Genomic DNA, 13507 nt, shown 5'->3' on the forward strand with positions numbered 1-13507 from the left:
GGGGACGCTGGCCAGTTCCCCCATCTGTCTCCAGTTGCTGTCTCTGTTGAGCAAAGTTTCTGAGCTTTTGCTTCACTTACTGTGCTGGTGCAGCTGGCACCAAGAGAATGCTCCGCGCCCATCCCACTTCCTCCCTCCATGTCTTCCACCCCTCCTGCCCCCATCCTCATGCTTGTGGCTAGACTAAGGACTCCCCCCTGCAAGTGCCAGGAAACCAGTCAACCAGCAGAAAAGAGACCGCCATCGTGTCCTGTGTAGCTGGGACACACTGTGTGGTTGGTCTGGGCTTCAAGCAGGGACCAGGGGCTCAGAGAAATCGCTCAGCCTCCCTGAGCGTGCTGGCCACATTCTCACCTGCTTGGCAGGACCCCACCCCCACTCTATGGGGTTGAGGAAGATGGCTTTCCACAGTGTAAGGTCAGGGACATCCTGGCTCAGAAACCCCACCCACAAGAGGGAGGCACGTCTCCTGGGTCTGACATTAGTCCTGGGAAGGATTCAGGATGCAGGTGTATTGTTAGACCCAGGAATACCACCAAGGCCCGGGCTGGGTGGGATCCTCTCCTGTGGCCAGAAATAGGCAGCCTGACCAATGGGTCTTCCAGGCCCCTTCCAGGCTGAATCTTGGTGTGTGTGTGTTTATTCACCATTCAGAACTCAGATATAAAAAGGCATTTATAATAATTTCACCCATAAGCCTTGTCTTTCTTGCCAGGCATTTTATCTCCTATACCAATACTGGTGCCTGGCATGTACTTAAATATAAGCTGAATGAAGCACTAAAAAGCCACCATGATTTGTCTGGTTTTCAAAATGTAGAATTGTCTCTTCATGTGAAGATTGGTCCCTCTCTATGAGGCTGTTAGGTGCCGCTTATGTGGAATTTGTTGTGAAGTGAGTTCTTTAAAGGAAGCAGGAGGAATGCCTTGCCTTTTTCTTTTTCAGTTCGTTTTCCAGGAAAGTGTTGACATCTGCACAGAGTGAAAGAATAGATTTTGAATTTGCTTTAGAAAAATTATCATAAAGGAAAAAGTCAGCATCTTTGACATTGAGGCTTCCCCAAAAAGGGATCATGTGCTTCGGTGTATTGTGAGTGACATGATTCTGATTTCCTTGGGGAGAGGCGACCAGGAGAGGGCATGCCAAAGACTCCGAGAGAACCTGCTCCTGCCTGGCAGTGAGGTGGACCTGCGCTTTTAGAGGCCTGGCTGCAGGGGCACTAGATGTGGGACGGGGACATGTCTGGATCCTGCACCCTAGAGACCACAGAAGACCTTCTACAGATGGCCACATCTATACACCCATGCATTCATCTATTCATTAAGGATTTATTGAGCACCTATTACATTTGGGGCCGGTGCTGTGTTCTGGAGAGGGGCCATGGGGAGTCACCGCACAGTGGACACCCTCGAAATTTACAGTCTGGCTAAGGCGACAACCCCACAGTTGTAAAAGTTTACAACACTGAAGAGTGCTACAAAGAGGGGTGCATGGAACTCTGGGGGGGGTCACGGAAGCAGGGGCAGGGCCAAGCCCAGGGGGAGAAAGGTTAGGGAGGCCTTCCCTGAAGAGGTGAAGCTTGGACTGGACCTTGATGTCCAGGTGGCAGTTGAGTAGGTGGCGTGTTCAGGAAGTGAGGACAGCACGTGCAAAGGCCCTGTGCTGAGCATTTGGCTCCCCTGAGGACCTGAGGAGGGTCAGGAAGGTGGCAGGCTACAGAGGTGTGAGTGAGGTGGGTAGATGAATAGGGCCTGGTGGCTATGGTAATGACTGGCCTTCCCTGAAGGACAATGGGGAGCAGGGGAGCAGGGGAGCGGGCTGTGTTGTACAAGACCCGCCAGATCGCTAAAATGGCAGCAAAGCTATTTTGCAAGTGGCTCTGTTTCCTCCTCCCTCCTTGCCTTCCTCTCTGGTCCTATGGGGTCCTGTTTGCATGTGGCCTCATGCAGTTATCTCCTAGATGTAGCAGCTTTTTCTCTGCATTCTGCATTCAAAGAAAATGTTATCTTTCCAGACCTACAGAAATACTGCCAGGCCCTCCTCCTTGCCTCTGGCAGCTGCCTCCTAAGGGAGTGTATCTCCCATCTCCTCACTTTGAGAGCCTGTTGTTTTCATGTTGGTTGAGCCTGTGCTCCCTCCCAGCTGTGTGACCTTCCACCAAGTACCCCACCTCTCAGGCCTCAGTTTCCCCATCTGTAGGATGGAGACAACGCTTTCTGCCTCATAAGGTGGTTGCAAGGATTCAAGGAGCTCACCCATGTGAAACGCTCAGAACTGGGCCCAGCGCACAGAAGGCTCCAGAAAGGTGCCAGTTATCACCACTGGGTACGTGCCTGGACCCCAAAACATTTTTGGCAAGAATGTGATGTTTCAAAATTGGCATTGTATGTTGCCATCACGACAAAAGTCAGGACTCATTGGACTTCCTGATCCTTGGTGAATGCTTGGGGTTATTTTATTTACCGTGACTTCTCAGTGCTTAGAGCTGCTAAGGGACTCCGTGGGGCTTCTGGGGTTATGGGCCCTCTGTAGGCTCTGTGGTCATCTCACCTCTCCCCTCACCTCACAGAGAGGCCCCAGGGCTCAGGGAGGGTGGCCAGATGGTGGTGAGGAGGTGGGATTCCAGGCCAGTCAGAGAGCAGACAGCAGGGCAGCCCCTCGTCTTCTGGTCATTCTACCACAGAGGAGACTCATTGGCTGCCACCTGCCTTCTTGACTTGGGGATTCCTGGCAGAGGGGCCCAGTCTAGGGTGAGGCAGATAGTAATAGGTTCCTGCACAGAAGTGAGTTCTCTCTCTCTCTCTCTCTCTCTCTCTCTCTCTCTCTCTCTCTCTCTCTCTCCCTCTCTCTCTCTCTCTCCCTCCCTCCCTCCCTGCAGCATTTCTCTGAATAGAAGTTCAGGTCTTCTTGGAAGGTGGATCAGTTATCCAATTTGAGGTGGGACGTGGCTTTCCACACCTGGGACACACCAGGTCCCAGAAGAACTGTGTAGCAGGTCTCCAGCCAAAGATCCCCCAGTCCATGGTGACCTTGCTGACCTGATGGGTAGAGTCTTGCTCACCCTGGGCTTATGTAATGATGTCTTTCCCAACCATCACTAAAGCCACCCTGTGACATAAACAAACTTCATCTGCCCCAGTGGCTGGTGGGTAAGAGTTTACTAAGCACCTGCTAAGGGACACGCACTTTTGGGCACGATCTCACTGAATTATGCTAATCATCCTGGAAGGCAGCATTTGCCACTGCATTTTTAAAAATCAAGGTACAATTCCCATCATATGCATCATTTTAAAGTGTACAGTCAGTGGTTTTTAGTGTATTCACAAGAATGGACTACCATCACCACAGCTTAATTCCAAAACATTTTATCACTGCAAAAGGAACCCTGCACCCATCAGCTATCACTCCCCATCCCAAGACCCCCAGACCCTGGCAACCACTAATCCACTTTCTGTCTCTATAGATTTACTATTCTGGACATTTCATATAAAGGGAATCATAAAATATGTGGTCTTTTGTGACTGGCTACTTTTTTTTTTTTTTTTTAATTGGGGAATGTTGGGGAACACCTTGTTTCTCCAGGGCCCATCAGCTCCAAGTCAAGTTGTTGTCCTTCAATCTAGTTGTGGAGGGCGCAGCTCAGCTCCAAGTTCAGTCGCCATTTCCAATCTAGTGGCAGGTGGCACAGCCCACCATCCCATGCAAGAATTGAACCTGCAAAGACCTCGCGCTCTAACCAGCTGAGCCATCTGGCCGCCCCTGTGACTGGCTACTTTCACTTAACATTTTTGAAGTTCACCCCTACTGTAGAATGCATCAGTACTTCATTCCTTTTCATGGCTGAATAATATTCTCTTGTATGGATAGACCTTTTTTTTTTTTTTTTTTTTTCTGTGTGTGTGACTTAAGGCAAAACGTTTATCTTGTACTTCTAGAGGCCAGAAATTCAAAATAACATTTACTAGGCTAAAATCAAGGTATATGAAGGGCTGGGTTCCTTCCAGAAGTGCTAAAGACCAGAGTTTTTTTTTAATCCATTTTCTGTTGGAGATTTGGGTTGCTTCCACTTTTTGGCTATTATGAATAAACGCTTTTACGAACATTTGTGTGCAAATTTTTGTGTAAACATACATTTTCAGTTCTCTTGGGTATGTATGTAGGTGTGGGACAGTTGGGTGACTGATATTTCTATGTTTAACCATGTGAGGAGCTGCCAGACTATCTTCTAAAGTGGCTGCACCTTTGTATTTCCCACCAACAGTTTACTAGGGCTCAGATTTCTCCATATTCTCTCCATGTTATTGTCTGTCTTTGATGACAGCCATCCTAGTGGGTGTGAAGTGGTATCTCATTGTGGTTTTGATTTGCATTTCCCTTTTGGCTAAAGCTGTTGAGCATCTTTTCATGTACTTATTGGCCACTTGTCTCTCAGTTTTGGAGAAATGTCTATTCACATCCTTTGCCCATTTTTGAATTGGGTTGTTTGTCTCTTGATTGTTAAGTTGTACTACTGTGGTCTACAGAGGGGAAACAGGCTCAGAAAGGGGATGTGACTGGGCCAAGAACACTGGGCTCACAAGCAGATTGGTTTCCTCCTTTCACCCAGCAGGTTAGGGGCCACTGTCTTTCCACCCCATGGACCAGAGGAGCGGCCTGCAATTTTGACCTGTCCCCCAGACCACCCCAGGTTCTGTCCTTGCATTTAAAGTCCCTGTAGCCAGAGGGTGGGCAGGAAAGTGAGGAAGAAGCAGTTCTGAGGAACCAAGCCGATCCTCTCTTCCCCTCCAAATCACGCGGAACTGGCTGACGTGGCCCCAGGAAGAGGGGACAGCCCGGGCCCTGTGGTTGGGGAGCCTATTTATGCTGGCTGGGCTGTGTTGCAAGCTTTTCCTGCTGGCGAGAGGGACGTCACTGGGTGCTGACCTCACCAGAAACGCTGACGCATCTTCGCTTCACGCTTTGATCGAATGGGCAGCCAGGCCTCCTCACCTTGGGGCCATTCCCTGTCCTCCTGCCCATCACTGGCCCCTCCCCCCTAGCTCGGGAGTCTTCTCCAGTGTCCACATTTCCTGCAGCCCTCCAACCACACCCTCTTCTTGTAAGCTGTTATGGGCCGAATGGCGTTCCTCTAATTCACACACTGGTGAAAGTACAAACGTCCACTACCCCAGAATGTATTTGGAGATGGGGCCTTTACAGAGGTGATTAAGGTAAAATGAGCTCATACAGGTGGGCCCTAATCCAATATGACTGGCATCTTTATAAAAAGAGATTAGGGCACAGACACACGCAGACCAAGGGAGGGCCATGTGAGGAGACAATGAGAAGACTCCGTCTGCAAACCAAGGAGACGGGCCTCAGGGTGAAATCGACCCTGCTGACACCTCGATCTCAGACTTCTAGCTCCAGGACTGTGAGAAAATACGTTTCTTTTATGTAAGCCACCCAGTCTGGTATTTTGGCACGGCCACTCGAGCAAACCAGTATCTTCGCCCTTGTCCCCGGGACCTGCTCGGGCACCTCAATGAGCCATGTGCTCAGAACATGGTCTTTCCGTTTCAACAGCCCTGGTTTGAGTGCCCCGCTGCTCTTCCTGACCCCACGCAGGGTGACCGCAGGCAAAGCAGCTTCATGTCTCTGGGCCTCAGAGGCTTCTTCCAACCAAGGAGACAATTGGCCTCCCTGGACTATGGGCAGGGGAGAACAAGGCAAAGCACATGGCTGTCCCCCGAGTGTGGAGGTCGGTCCGCAGTCGCCGAGAGGGGCAAGAAGCTCTCCGGCCGGACCTGATTCTCCCGCCTGGAACCAGGCCCTGAGCTTCTCTGAATTTCAGTTTCCTTATGAAAGGGAGCGGATGCCTCCTTGCCCAGCCATTCCCCCTCCCAGGGCTGTTGCTAGATGAGATCAGGGATGTGAAATGCAGAAGGCATGGGCACAGGAAGCGGCCTTGCGGGGGTGGGCACAGAGATGAGGAATTTAGCGGAAGCGACATTCTCAGGAGGAGAATCCAGAACTGACCTTTGGGGGTGGCGACGGTGGGGTGATTGGGCGTGGTGTAGTGAGCCCCGTGCTTGGGTGCTGGGAAGTGGGTAGAGGATGAGGAGCAGCGCCCTGGGCATGGGCGTGCGTCTGGCTTTGCCCACGGCTGATCCTCAGCACCTGGGAGTGGCTGGCATAGAGTAGGGGCAAATGAAAATTTATTGAATGAATAAATGATTGATGACGGGAATATCTAGAGAGGGAACAGCCTTAGTGGTCATGATGGGTCCCGGAGGGGGGGACAGACAGGAGGGCATCTGGCCCTGACCACCTTGGCTTTCCTAGTCCAGGCTTCACAGGCCCAATTCTCTCCCCAGCTGGAATAGCTCAGGTCTCCCTGGCAGCCCCTCACCCTGGCTCGCCAGCCTTCTGACACCCTCCTCCCTGCCAGGCTCCTGAGGGTGCAGACCAATGACCCTCTCTCAGGGTTGGTAGGTGTGCTGGGGCCACCAGGCCTGGCCTGGAGGCCTGGGCCAGCCCCTCCGCCTCTTGGTCTGCCCTCGCTTAGGCCTCAGTTTACCCCACTGTGAAGTAGCTGGTGGATGAAGGAGGCGTGGTCTCCAGGGCCTGTTCATTCTGATGTTCAGAGGTCTGTGAGACACAGAGGGCCAACCCATGATCACTATCTTTGAAAGTGAAACCTGGTCCCCAACCGTCACCACGGTGACTCCCCTCCCCGGCTTCCCCTCTGAGCTCACAGCTTCCCCATCTCCTCCACTCCCCATCTCACACCCCCGACAGCTAGTACTTGGAATTAGACTTTCGTATCTTTCCTTTCTCCTTCAAAGAACTTGCCTTTTATGTCCATGACTGGCAACAGCCATGTGAAGTGGGCCAGGCAACACTTTTCTCATTTTCATTTCACAGGTAGGGCCTCGAAGACCCAGAGCGATTAAGCAATTTGCCTCAGGTCACACAGCTTGGCAGTGGGCTTGAACCCTAATCTGTTTTTCTTGCTCCAAGAACCCTGTCTGTAGAGAAAGGGACTGGCTGTGGCAATGGGCCTAGGATGGGGAAGGCTGGTTGTGTGGAAGGTGCCTGGTGGGGGAAGGAGACAGCCTGGAGCCCCACTGGGGGATGCAGGTCCTGAGGCCAGAACCACAATCTCGGGGCTGCCAGCCTGGGTCTGGCTCTGTGCCCAGAGCCCGGTGGTTTCCGCTCACAGATGTCCCAACAGCCCCAGCAGGAGGGCGCGAAGGGCACTCAAGAAGGAAGATGTCTTACTCCCCTCAGCCCCAAACCACAGTGGCCTGGGAGGCTGATGGCTCCTGGGCTGAGAGTGACCTGCGGGCCATCAAGGGGCCTGGCTGGCAGACTCGTCTCTCTATTCCGGGCACAGCGCCCTGCAGATGGCATGGACCTCCTTGCTCCCTGTTCACTGCAGGAAGGCTGAGGCTGTCGTTTGCATCATCCTTGGGCGTGGGGGTGACCTCGAAGAACGAATTCGAAGAAAACAGGAGGAGGAGCAGGCATGCCACCGTACCCAGCACCCATTGGCCGCCCGTGGAAACTTTGGTTTTTGGGGTCATGTTCCCAGAAGGCCTGCCCTTCCCCCTCCCCCTCCCCACCCACCTCACGAGGTGTTGGCCAATCGCTCCGGCAGGCAATAAAGTGGCTGTCAGCCCGCAGGGCACCCAGCCTGGAGGTGTCATCCCCAGTGGGCAAGGGCTGGAGCTTGGACACCCAGCATGCGGGCACAGCTTCCTCGGAGGGTACTGCTCAGTAAGTATTTCCTTCCTCCCCACTAGCACCCACTTGCTCTGCCGACAGGTGCCAGTGGGGAGCACGGGTACCCTCTGTCCTCTGGGAGCTGGGAAGGTTGGGCACTGGGCAGAAGGATGCTGAGATGGAAAGAGAGCCAGGGTGTCAGGCAAAGCAAGGGGCTCACTGAGAACACAGCATCTTCACTGGGTAGAGGAGGGGGTATCCCCGGAGGGCTTCCAGGGGTAGGTGATGTAGAGGCAACTCTGGGAGCCAGGGAGTAAGGGAAGGGGACGGATTAGGGGAGAAGCTGGGGAAGCGGGATGGAGGTGGGAGTTGTGCTGCTCAGAGAAGGAAGCTGCAGAAACTGAGCAGAAAAATGGTGTAATGTCTGGAGGGGTCTCCTTCTCACCTCAATTCGCAGGGTCGGGGATGAATAGACACAGTTAGCCAGGCCTGGGGGCCCTAGAGCCCACACAATCACACAGCACACATAGCCACACCCACAGGGTGACACACACACAGAGCCACGTGACATCATTCAGAGCCCTCAATCTCATCTACTTGGGAACCCCCACATGCAGCCTGGAGTCCCCATGGTGGATGGGGCACAACTGCTTCCTCAAGCCTCACACAGACCTGGACACACAGCAGGCAGACACCCTGGTCCCACATGCACACTCACATGGGCAGCAGATACCTGAGGAGGTGGCGAGGGGTGCCCTGTTGTTGCTGTTCCTGGGCACCCAGCCCCTCTGCCCTCCCCGGCAGCGTCTTCCCCAAGGGCCCGAACGGTTCTTAGGAAGGGAACATGGTGTCACTGCCTTCCGGGCCATTGCACCACAGGCCCCTTCCGACCACGTGGCTGCTGGTGGGGGGTGGGGGCGGAGCGGGGGGAGGCAGGAGAGCGGTAACTGTGCCCAGCCCCTGGAACATTCTGACAGGCTCACAGCATCCCTGGGCCTGACAGAAGTGGTGAGAGGAGGGAGGCTCAAGGTCGGGGGACAGGCTGGCCTTGCATGACCTGGGCAAGTCTTTTTCAGTGCCTTGGTTTTCCTGTCAGTAAAATGGGGGCATGGACTGAGTACTCTCGCACCTCCTTCCCAGACAGAACATTTGGATGGTTCCTCAGACAGTTCAGGGCATCAGGCTGCCCACCCTGCAGCTCTCTCAAGCCCACATGCATGGAGGGCCAGGGACTGTCACAGGAAGCCCAGGGTTCTGTGGCAGTAGCTATCCTTTAGCCCAGAGTTCTTACAGACAGCAGCCCGACCTGGGCCACCCCATGTCAGCTCATGAGGTGGGCAGGATAGGCAGGCATAGGAGCCCCAGCCAGGCCCCCCAACCTCCCCTCAAAGGCCTACTTGGTGAATCACAGCCATTGTTTCCGGTGCTGGGCAATAACTCCCTGGACAGATGGCTGTGGCCCGAGCAGGTGCTCCTGGCATATGCGGTGCCCAGTCCCACCCTCCGCAGCACAAAGCCTGGGATGACGGGAGGCACCCCTCCGAGGCCCTCTCTACTGACCTCGCCTCTGAAAACCTCCCACTGTGGTTTCCTTCCCACGTCAGGTGACACCCCCTTTCTGTGCCCCAGGTCTGGTCCTCAGACTCCTGTTCCTGAAACCAGTGGTCACGGGCAGCTGCTCAGGTGATGACCAGGAGCTCCTCAGGCAGCTCCAGCATCAGGTGGACTTCATGAAGGACAGTAGCAGGCTGCTGGACCCCTATGTGAGTACCCGGCCCTGGTGGCATCTGAGTCTCAGGGAACTTGGGGGTTAGGGCAGGAGTAAACTCCAGAGAGGGTTAACCCACACCTGCCTAACTGCCACTCAACATGGGGGTTGGGATGGGGAAACTGAGTCCCCGTGTTATCCCAGGCCCACATCGAGTATCCCAGGCCCAACCCTGACACAATACAGCTTCCCAAGCTCAGTGGGCCTGAAGGGTGAACCCAAACCCCATTGCGTCATTTCTCTGTCCAGCATGCTTATTGCGCACCTAACATGTGCCGTGTTCTGGGCCCCAGAGATGCCGCAGTGAGCAAAAGTGAGTCCTGCTCTCCTGAAGCTCATGGTCACCTTCCCACTGACACTCCCCACACCACACTCTCCGCCTGTGTGGTCACCTCCACTAGTCCCTCTGCATCCCTCTGACCCAGCCTGCAGTGACGGTGTGTGAGGGGAGGATCCTTTCCCCTCCTGGGCCTCAGTTTCCAGATCTGTACAATGGGAGGATTGTATAGGGGTGGATGAGGTCGAGCGTTTTAAGGCTGAACAGAGCAAACGTGGCTGTGTGTGTGTGTGTGTGTGGTGGGGGCTCCAGCACTCACTGCTTGATTCTCCTTCCCACCCCTCACCCCCACCCCAGATGCACATCCAAGGCCTGGACGTGCCTGGACTGAAAGAACACTGCCAAGAGCGCCCCGGGGTCTTTCCCAGAGAGAATGCCCTGCATGAGCTCAGCAGGAGGGGCTTCCTGCAGACCCTCAACGCCAAGCTGGGCCACGTCCTACACAGACTGACCATTTTACAGCAGAACCTTCCTAAAGTCCAGGACTTTGGGACAGTGAAGAGGTATATCTATGGGATCAGGAACAACATTTACTGCCTGGCCCAGCTGCTTCCAGGCTCCTCAGAGACAGCTGAACCCACTCAGGCAGGCACAGAAGACTCGCCGCCACCTCCCCCTGCGTCAGACACCTTTCAAAGCAAGTTACAGGGCTGCCAGTTCTTGCGTGGCTACCACCGCTTCATGCACTCAGTAGGACGGGTCTTCCACAAGTGGAGGGAGAGTCCCAGCCGGAGCCGGAGCCGGAGACACAGCCCCCACCGGGCCCTGCGGAAGGGGGCTCACAGGATGCAACCCTCCATGAGGGGCAAGAGACTCATGCCAAGGGGGCAGCTGTCCCAGTAGCCTTAGGGGGCGCCCCAGTGGCGCTTAGGATGACGCAGCCTCCCCTGTGCCTTTTAAGCCTGCTCCCTTGACTTCCCCACCTCTCAGAAGTGCACTTTAAGGGGTGAGGGCCGGGCTGGCTCCTCTACCTTCTCCTAGGCTGGGGGGATTGGATCAGGCCATTGTTCCCCCCAGCCCTGAGTTCCCCAGACCCAGTGGGGTGGCTGGGTCAGGCCACGCGGGGCCAACTTTCCATTGATTCAGGGGTCTGATGACACAGGCTGACTCATGGTGAGACTGACCGCCCCCCCTGCTCTGCTCCCCGGAGGCCTGCCGGCCCTTCCCTCCCATGACTTGCAGAGCTGTTGCCCCCAGACTTCCTCCTTTCCATGGCGGCATGGTTCCGAGGGGGTGGTCAAGGCCTGAGCTGGCCTCCTATGCCTTATTGCCAGTCCCAGGCCAGACACCTGGACGTCTGGGTGACCTCATTTTAAGCAGCTGTGACAGGGGCAGAGTGTCCTAGAAGAAGCACTGTCTGGGTGGGAGGGGGGCGGGGGTGGGTTGGTGTCCAAAGAACAGGGCTCAACTCCCAGCTTGGCCCCTAATTCACTGTGTGGCCTCAGGCAGGCCACTTTACCTCTCTGGACTTCAGCTTTCTTTTTGTGAATCGAGGGAGTTAGGGACCGTGTAAAGCCCTCTCTGCCTGCCAGTTACTGGGACTCCGTGACACAGGGGAGATTTCAAATTCTTTCCATATATTGGGACACGCAATGCAAGTGGACCAGGGTGCAGACTGAGTTTTTTGCAGACCTTCCAGCGCCAGGAGGCCCGTGGTCTTGGGCTCTGGCTGCTGACTGCTCCCCCTGGTGGTGGAATTTTCTCATGCTGAAACCACTGTCCTGGAGGGTTCCTAAAGTGGGCTGGGCCAATTCCTTGGAGGGACATGATTAATTTATCAATTTTTATCAGTTTTTGTCTGTTTTCTATTTATAAGGCTTATTTATGATGTGTATTTAATGTTAATATTGTGCCAACATATATTTAAAATTTGCCTGGTTTCTAAAGCCCCTGTGTCTCACTGTTACCTTGTGGGAGAGGATTTGGGGGAGGCTGGCCTCTTGAAAGTGTGTGTGGGGGGGTCCTGAGGTGGCAAGGCCACAAGTATCTACCACCTGAGGAGTGGGCTGAGGTCCTTGCCCTATCCAGGAAGGGAAGTCTCATCCCCCGGTCTGACTGTGGGGGCGTCTCAAACACAGACAAGGCATTTGTTGTGTCTGAATGGGTCTCCCTCGAGACACTGGGGTTTGGGAGCACGAGGGGAGGGATGCAGGCTGGAGTGTCTGGGTTGCTGTGGCCCCTGTGGGTGTGTGGCTTGGGTACGTGTGCTGATGTGCATTGCATGAAATGAAGCAGATAATAATAGAACCTGCCTCAGACATAGCCTGTGAATTGAAACTGCTCCCTGAAGGGGGTGTGGATTCCATCTGGCCCCCAGAAAACTGGGCTGTCTCTGTTGCTCAGGGACCCACATCAGGAGGGGGACCTATATGCCAGTGGATGATGTGCTGAGGCAGCAGCTATAAAGGAAGGGCTAACGGAAGCAGATGAACTTGACCTGGATGAGTCCCTGGCCACGCCCACTTCCTGGGATTGGGGGCCAACGCGGGCACAGGACATAACATTAGAGGTGGAGGAAAGCCCTATGAGGGACTCTCTGCAATATATATGATCCACTTGGCGGGTGAGCGACTGAGGCTCTGAGAATTTGAGTCATCTGGACATGTTCTCAGAGCAAATTTACTGCAGGTGAGCACATTTTAAATTAGGATCAGTTAGATGCCAAGACGGGAGTATCTTCCTGTTGCTCTTCAGCCTCTGTAACTGGGCCGACAATTTCATGAGTCCCTGATGGCACAGAGCTCCCAGCTGAGGGGGCAGACAGACAACACACAAGCAAAAGTACTAACAGGATCATCTGAGATTGCAGTACAAGCTTGGCAAAGTAGAAAGGGAGAGACTCAGTGTCATGCGGGGTGACATGCGGGGTCTCTAGTCCCGCTCCCCACATAAGAACGCAGGATATGGTGAGGCCAAAAAGGAACACCCACAGAGCCATAGATAGGGGAGTCATACCACTATAGTCTCACTGGCAGCTGGGTTGGAGATACAGGAAGCAGGAGCCACACTCTCCGCAACCTGCTGTCCACTTCTCTGCAATCTGCAACCGGCACTTTGCCTTGCTCACTGCAATCCGCTCTTGCAGGCTCAGCCACCATCTTCTTGCTAGCCCCCATTTGCTGCTAGTGTAGCCACAGCAGTTATATTAGTGGCCAATGGGCTCACTGCTTACGACGGCCAGCTAGCCACAGCTGATGGCCAAACAATCATAGCTGATGGTCATTTACTACCCGAGCCAGCACCTTTCCACGTGAGGCTGAGAGCCTGGAAACTGCTCTCTGGGATTCTGCCCCCACACTTAGACAACATGGGTGGTCAGGATGGCATCTGGAAGAGGTGACATCCACTCTGTAGTCTGAAGGATGCAGGTGAAGAGTTGGTGGCACGCAGGGCAAAGGCTCCAAGCATTCAAGGATCAGAATTAACAAAAAGGCCCAGAGAGGGGAAGCGTCTTGCTCAAGGTCACAGAGCCAGTTAGCCACAGGGTTGTAGGCTGGGGCTAGAACTCTCAGCCCTTGTCTGCCAACCAGCAGTCTTCCTGACCATCAGCCCCAAGAATTCCAGGCTATTTACCAGGTATCTAGTAAGTGCTCTCCACTGCCCCCAACTGGGCTCTCCTTGCACTCCTGCTTCTGCCACACTGGCCACCTTTGTGTTTCCGAAATCCCAGGGCTCACTCCTCCTACAGCGCTTCC

At 54.3% G+C, this 13507-nt stretch overlaps 1 protein-coding gene and 1 long non-coding RNA gene across 7 annotated transcripts; one reads left to right on the forward strand and one right to left on the reverse strand.

The window, feature by feature from the left end:
- Positions 1 to 819: 819 nt before the first annotated feature.
- On the reverse strand, positions 820 to 8573 carry LOC109453381 (uncharacterized). Of its 6 annotated transcripts, none has more exons than XR_012492650.2 (5): positions 8441 to 8565; positions 7612 to 7880; positions 6835 to 7010; positions 6019 to 6630; positions 820 to 971 (listed from the first exon to the last, which is right to left on the reverse strand). It is a non-coding gene; the product is annotated as an uncharacterized LOC109453381 (long non-coding RNA). The 6 variants fall into 6 exon arrangements; XR_012492649.2 differs by lacking the exon at positions 820 to 971 and having other exon boundaries at positions 3900 to 6169; positions 6560 to 6630; XR_012492648.1 differs by lacking the exon at positions 820 to 971 and adding an exon at positions 3900 to 5687.
- On the forward strand, positions 7628 to 11156 carry OSM (oncostatin M). The gene is made up of 3 exons (XM_019743019.3): positions 7628 to 7761; positions 9337 to 9470; positions 10110 to 11156. Exons 1-3 carry the CDS (start codon positions 7728 to 7730, stop codon positions 10653 to 10655), a joined length of 714 nt encoding a protein of 237 aa, XP_019598578.1. The 5' UTR covers positions 7628 to 7727; the 3' UTR covers positions 10656 to 11156.
- The last annotated feature ends 2351 nt before the right edge of the window (positions 11157 to 13507 follow it).

This window comes from Rhinolophus sinicus, chromosome 9 (assembly GCF_057876585.1).
Source record: "Rhinolophus sinicus isolate RSI-liver-muscle chromosome 9, RSI-T2T, whole genome shotgun sequence".
Taxonomy (NCBI): domain Eukaryota; kingdom Metazoa; phylum Chordata; class Mammalia; order Chiroptera; family Rhinolophidae; genus Rhinolophus; species Rhinolophus sinicus.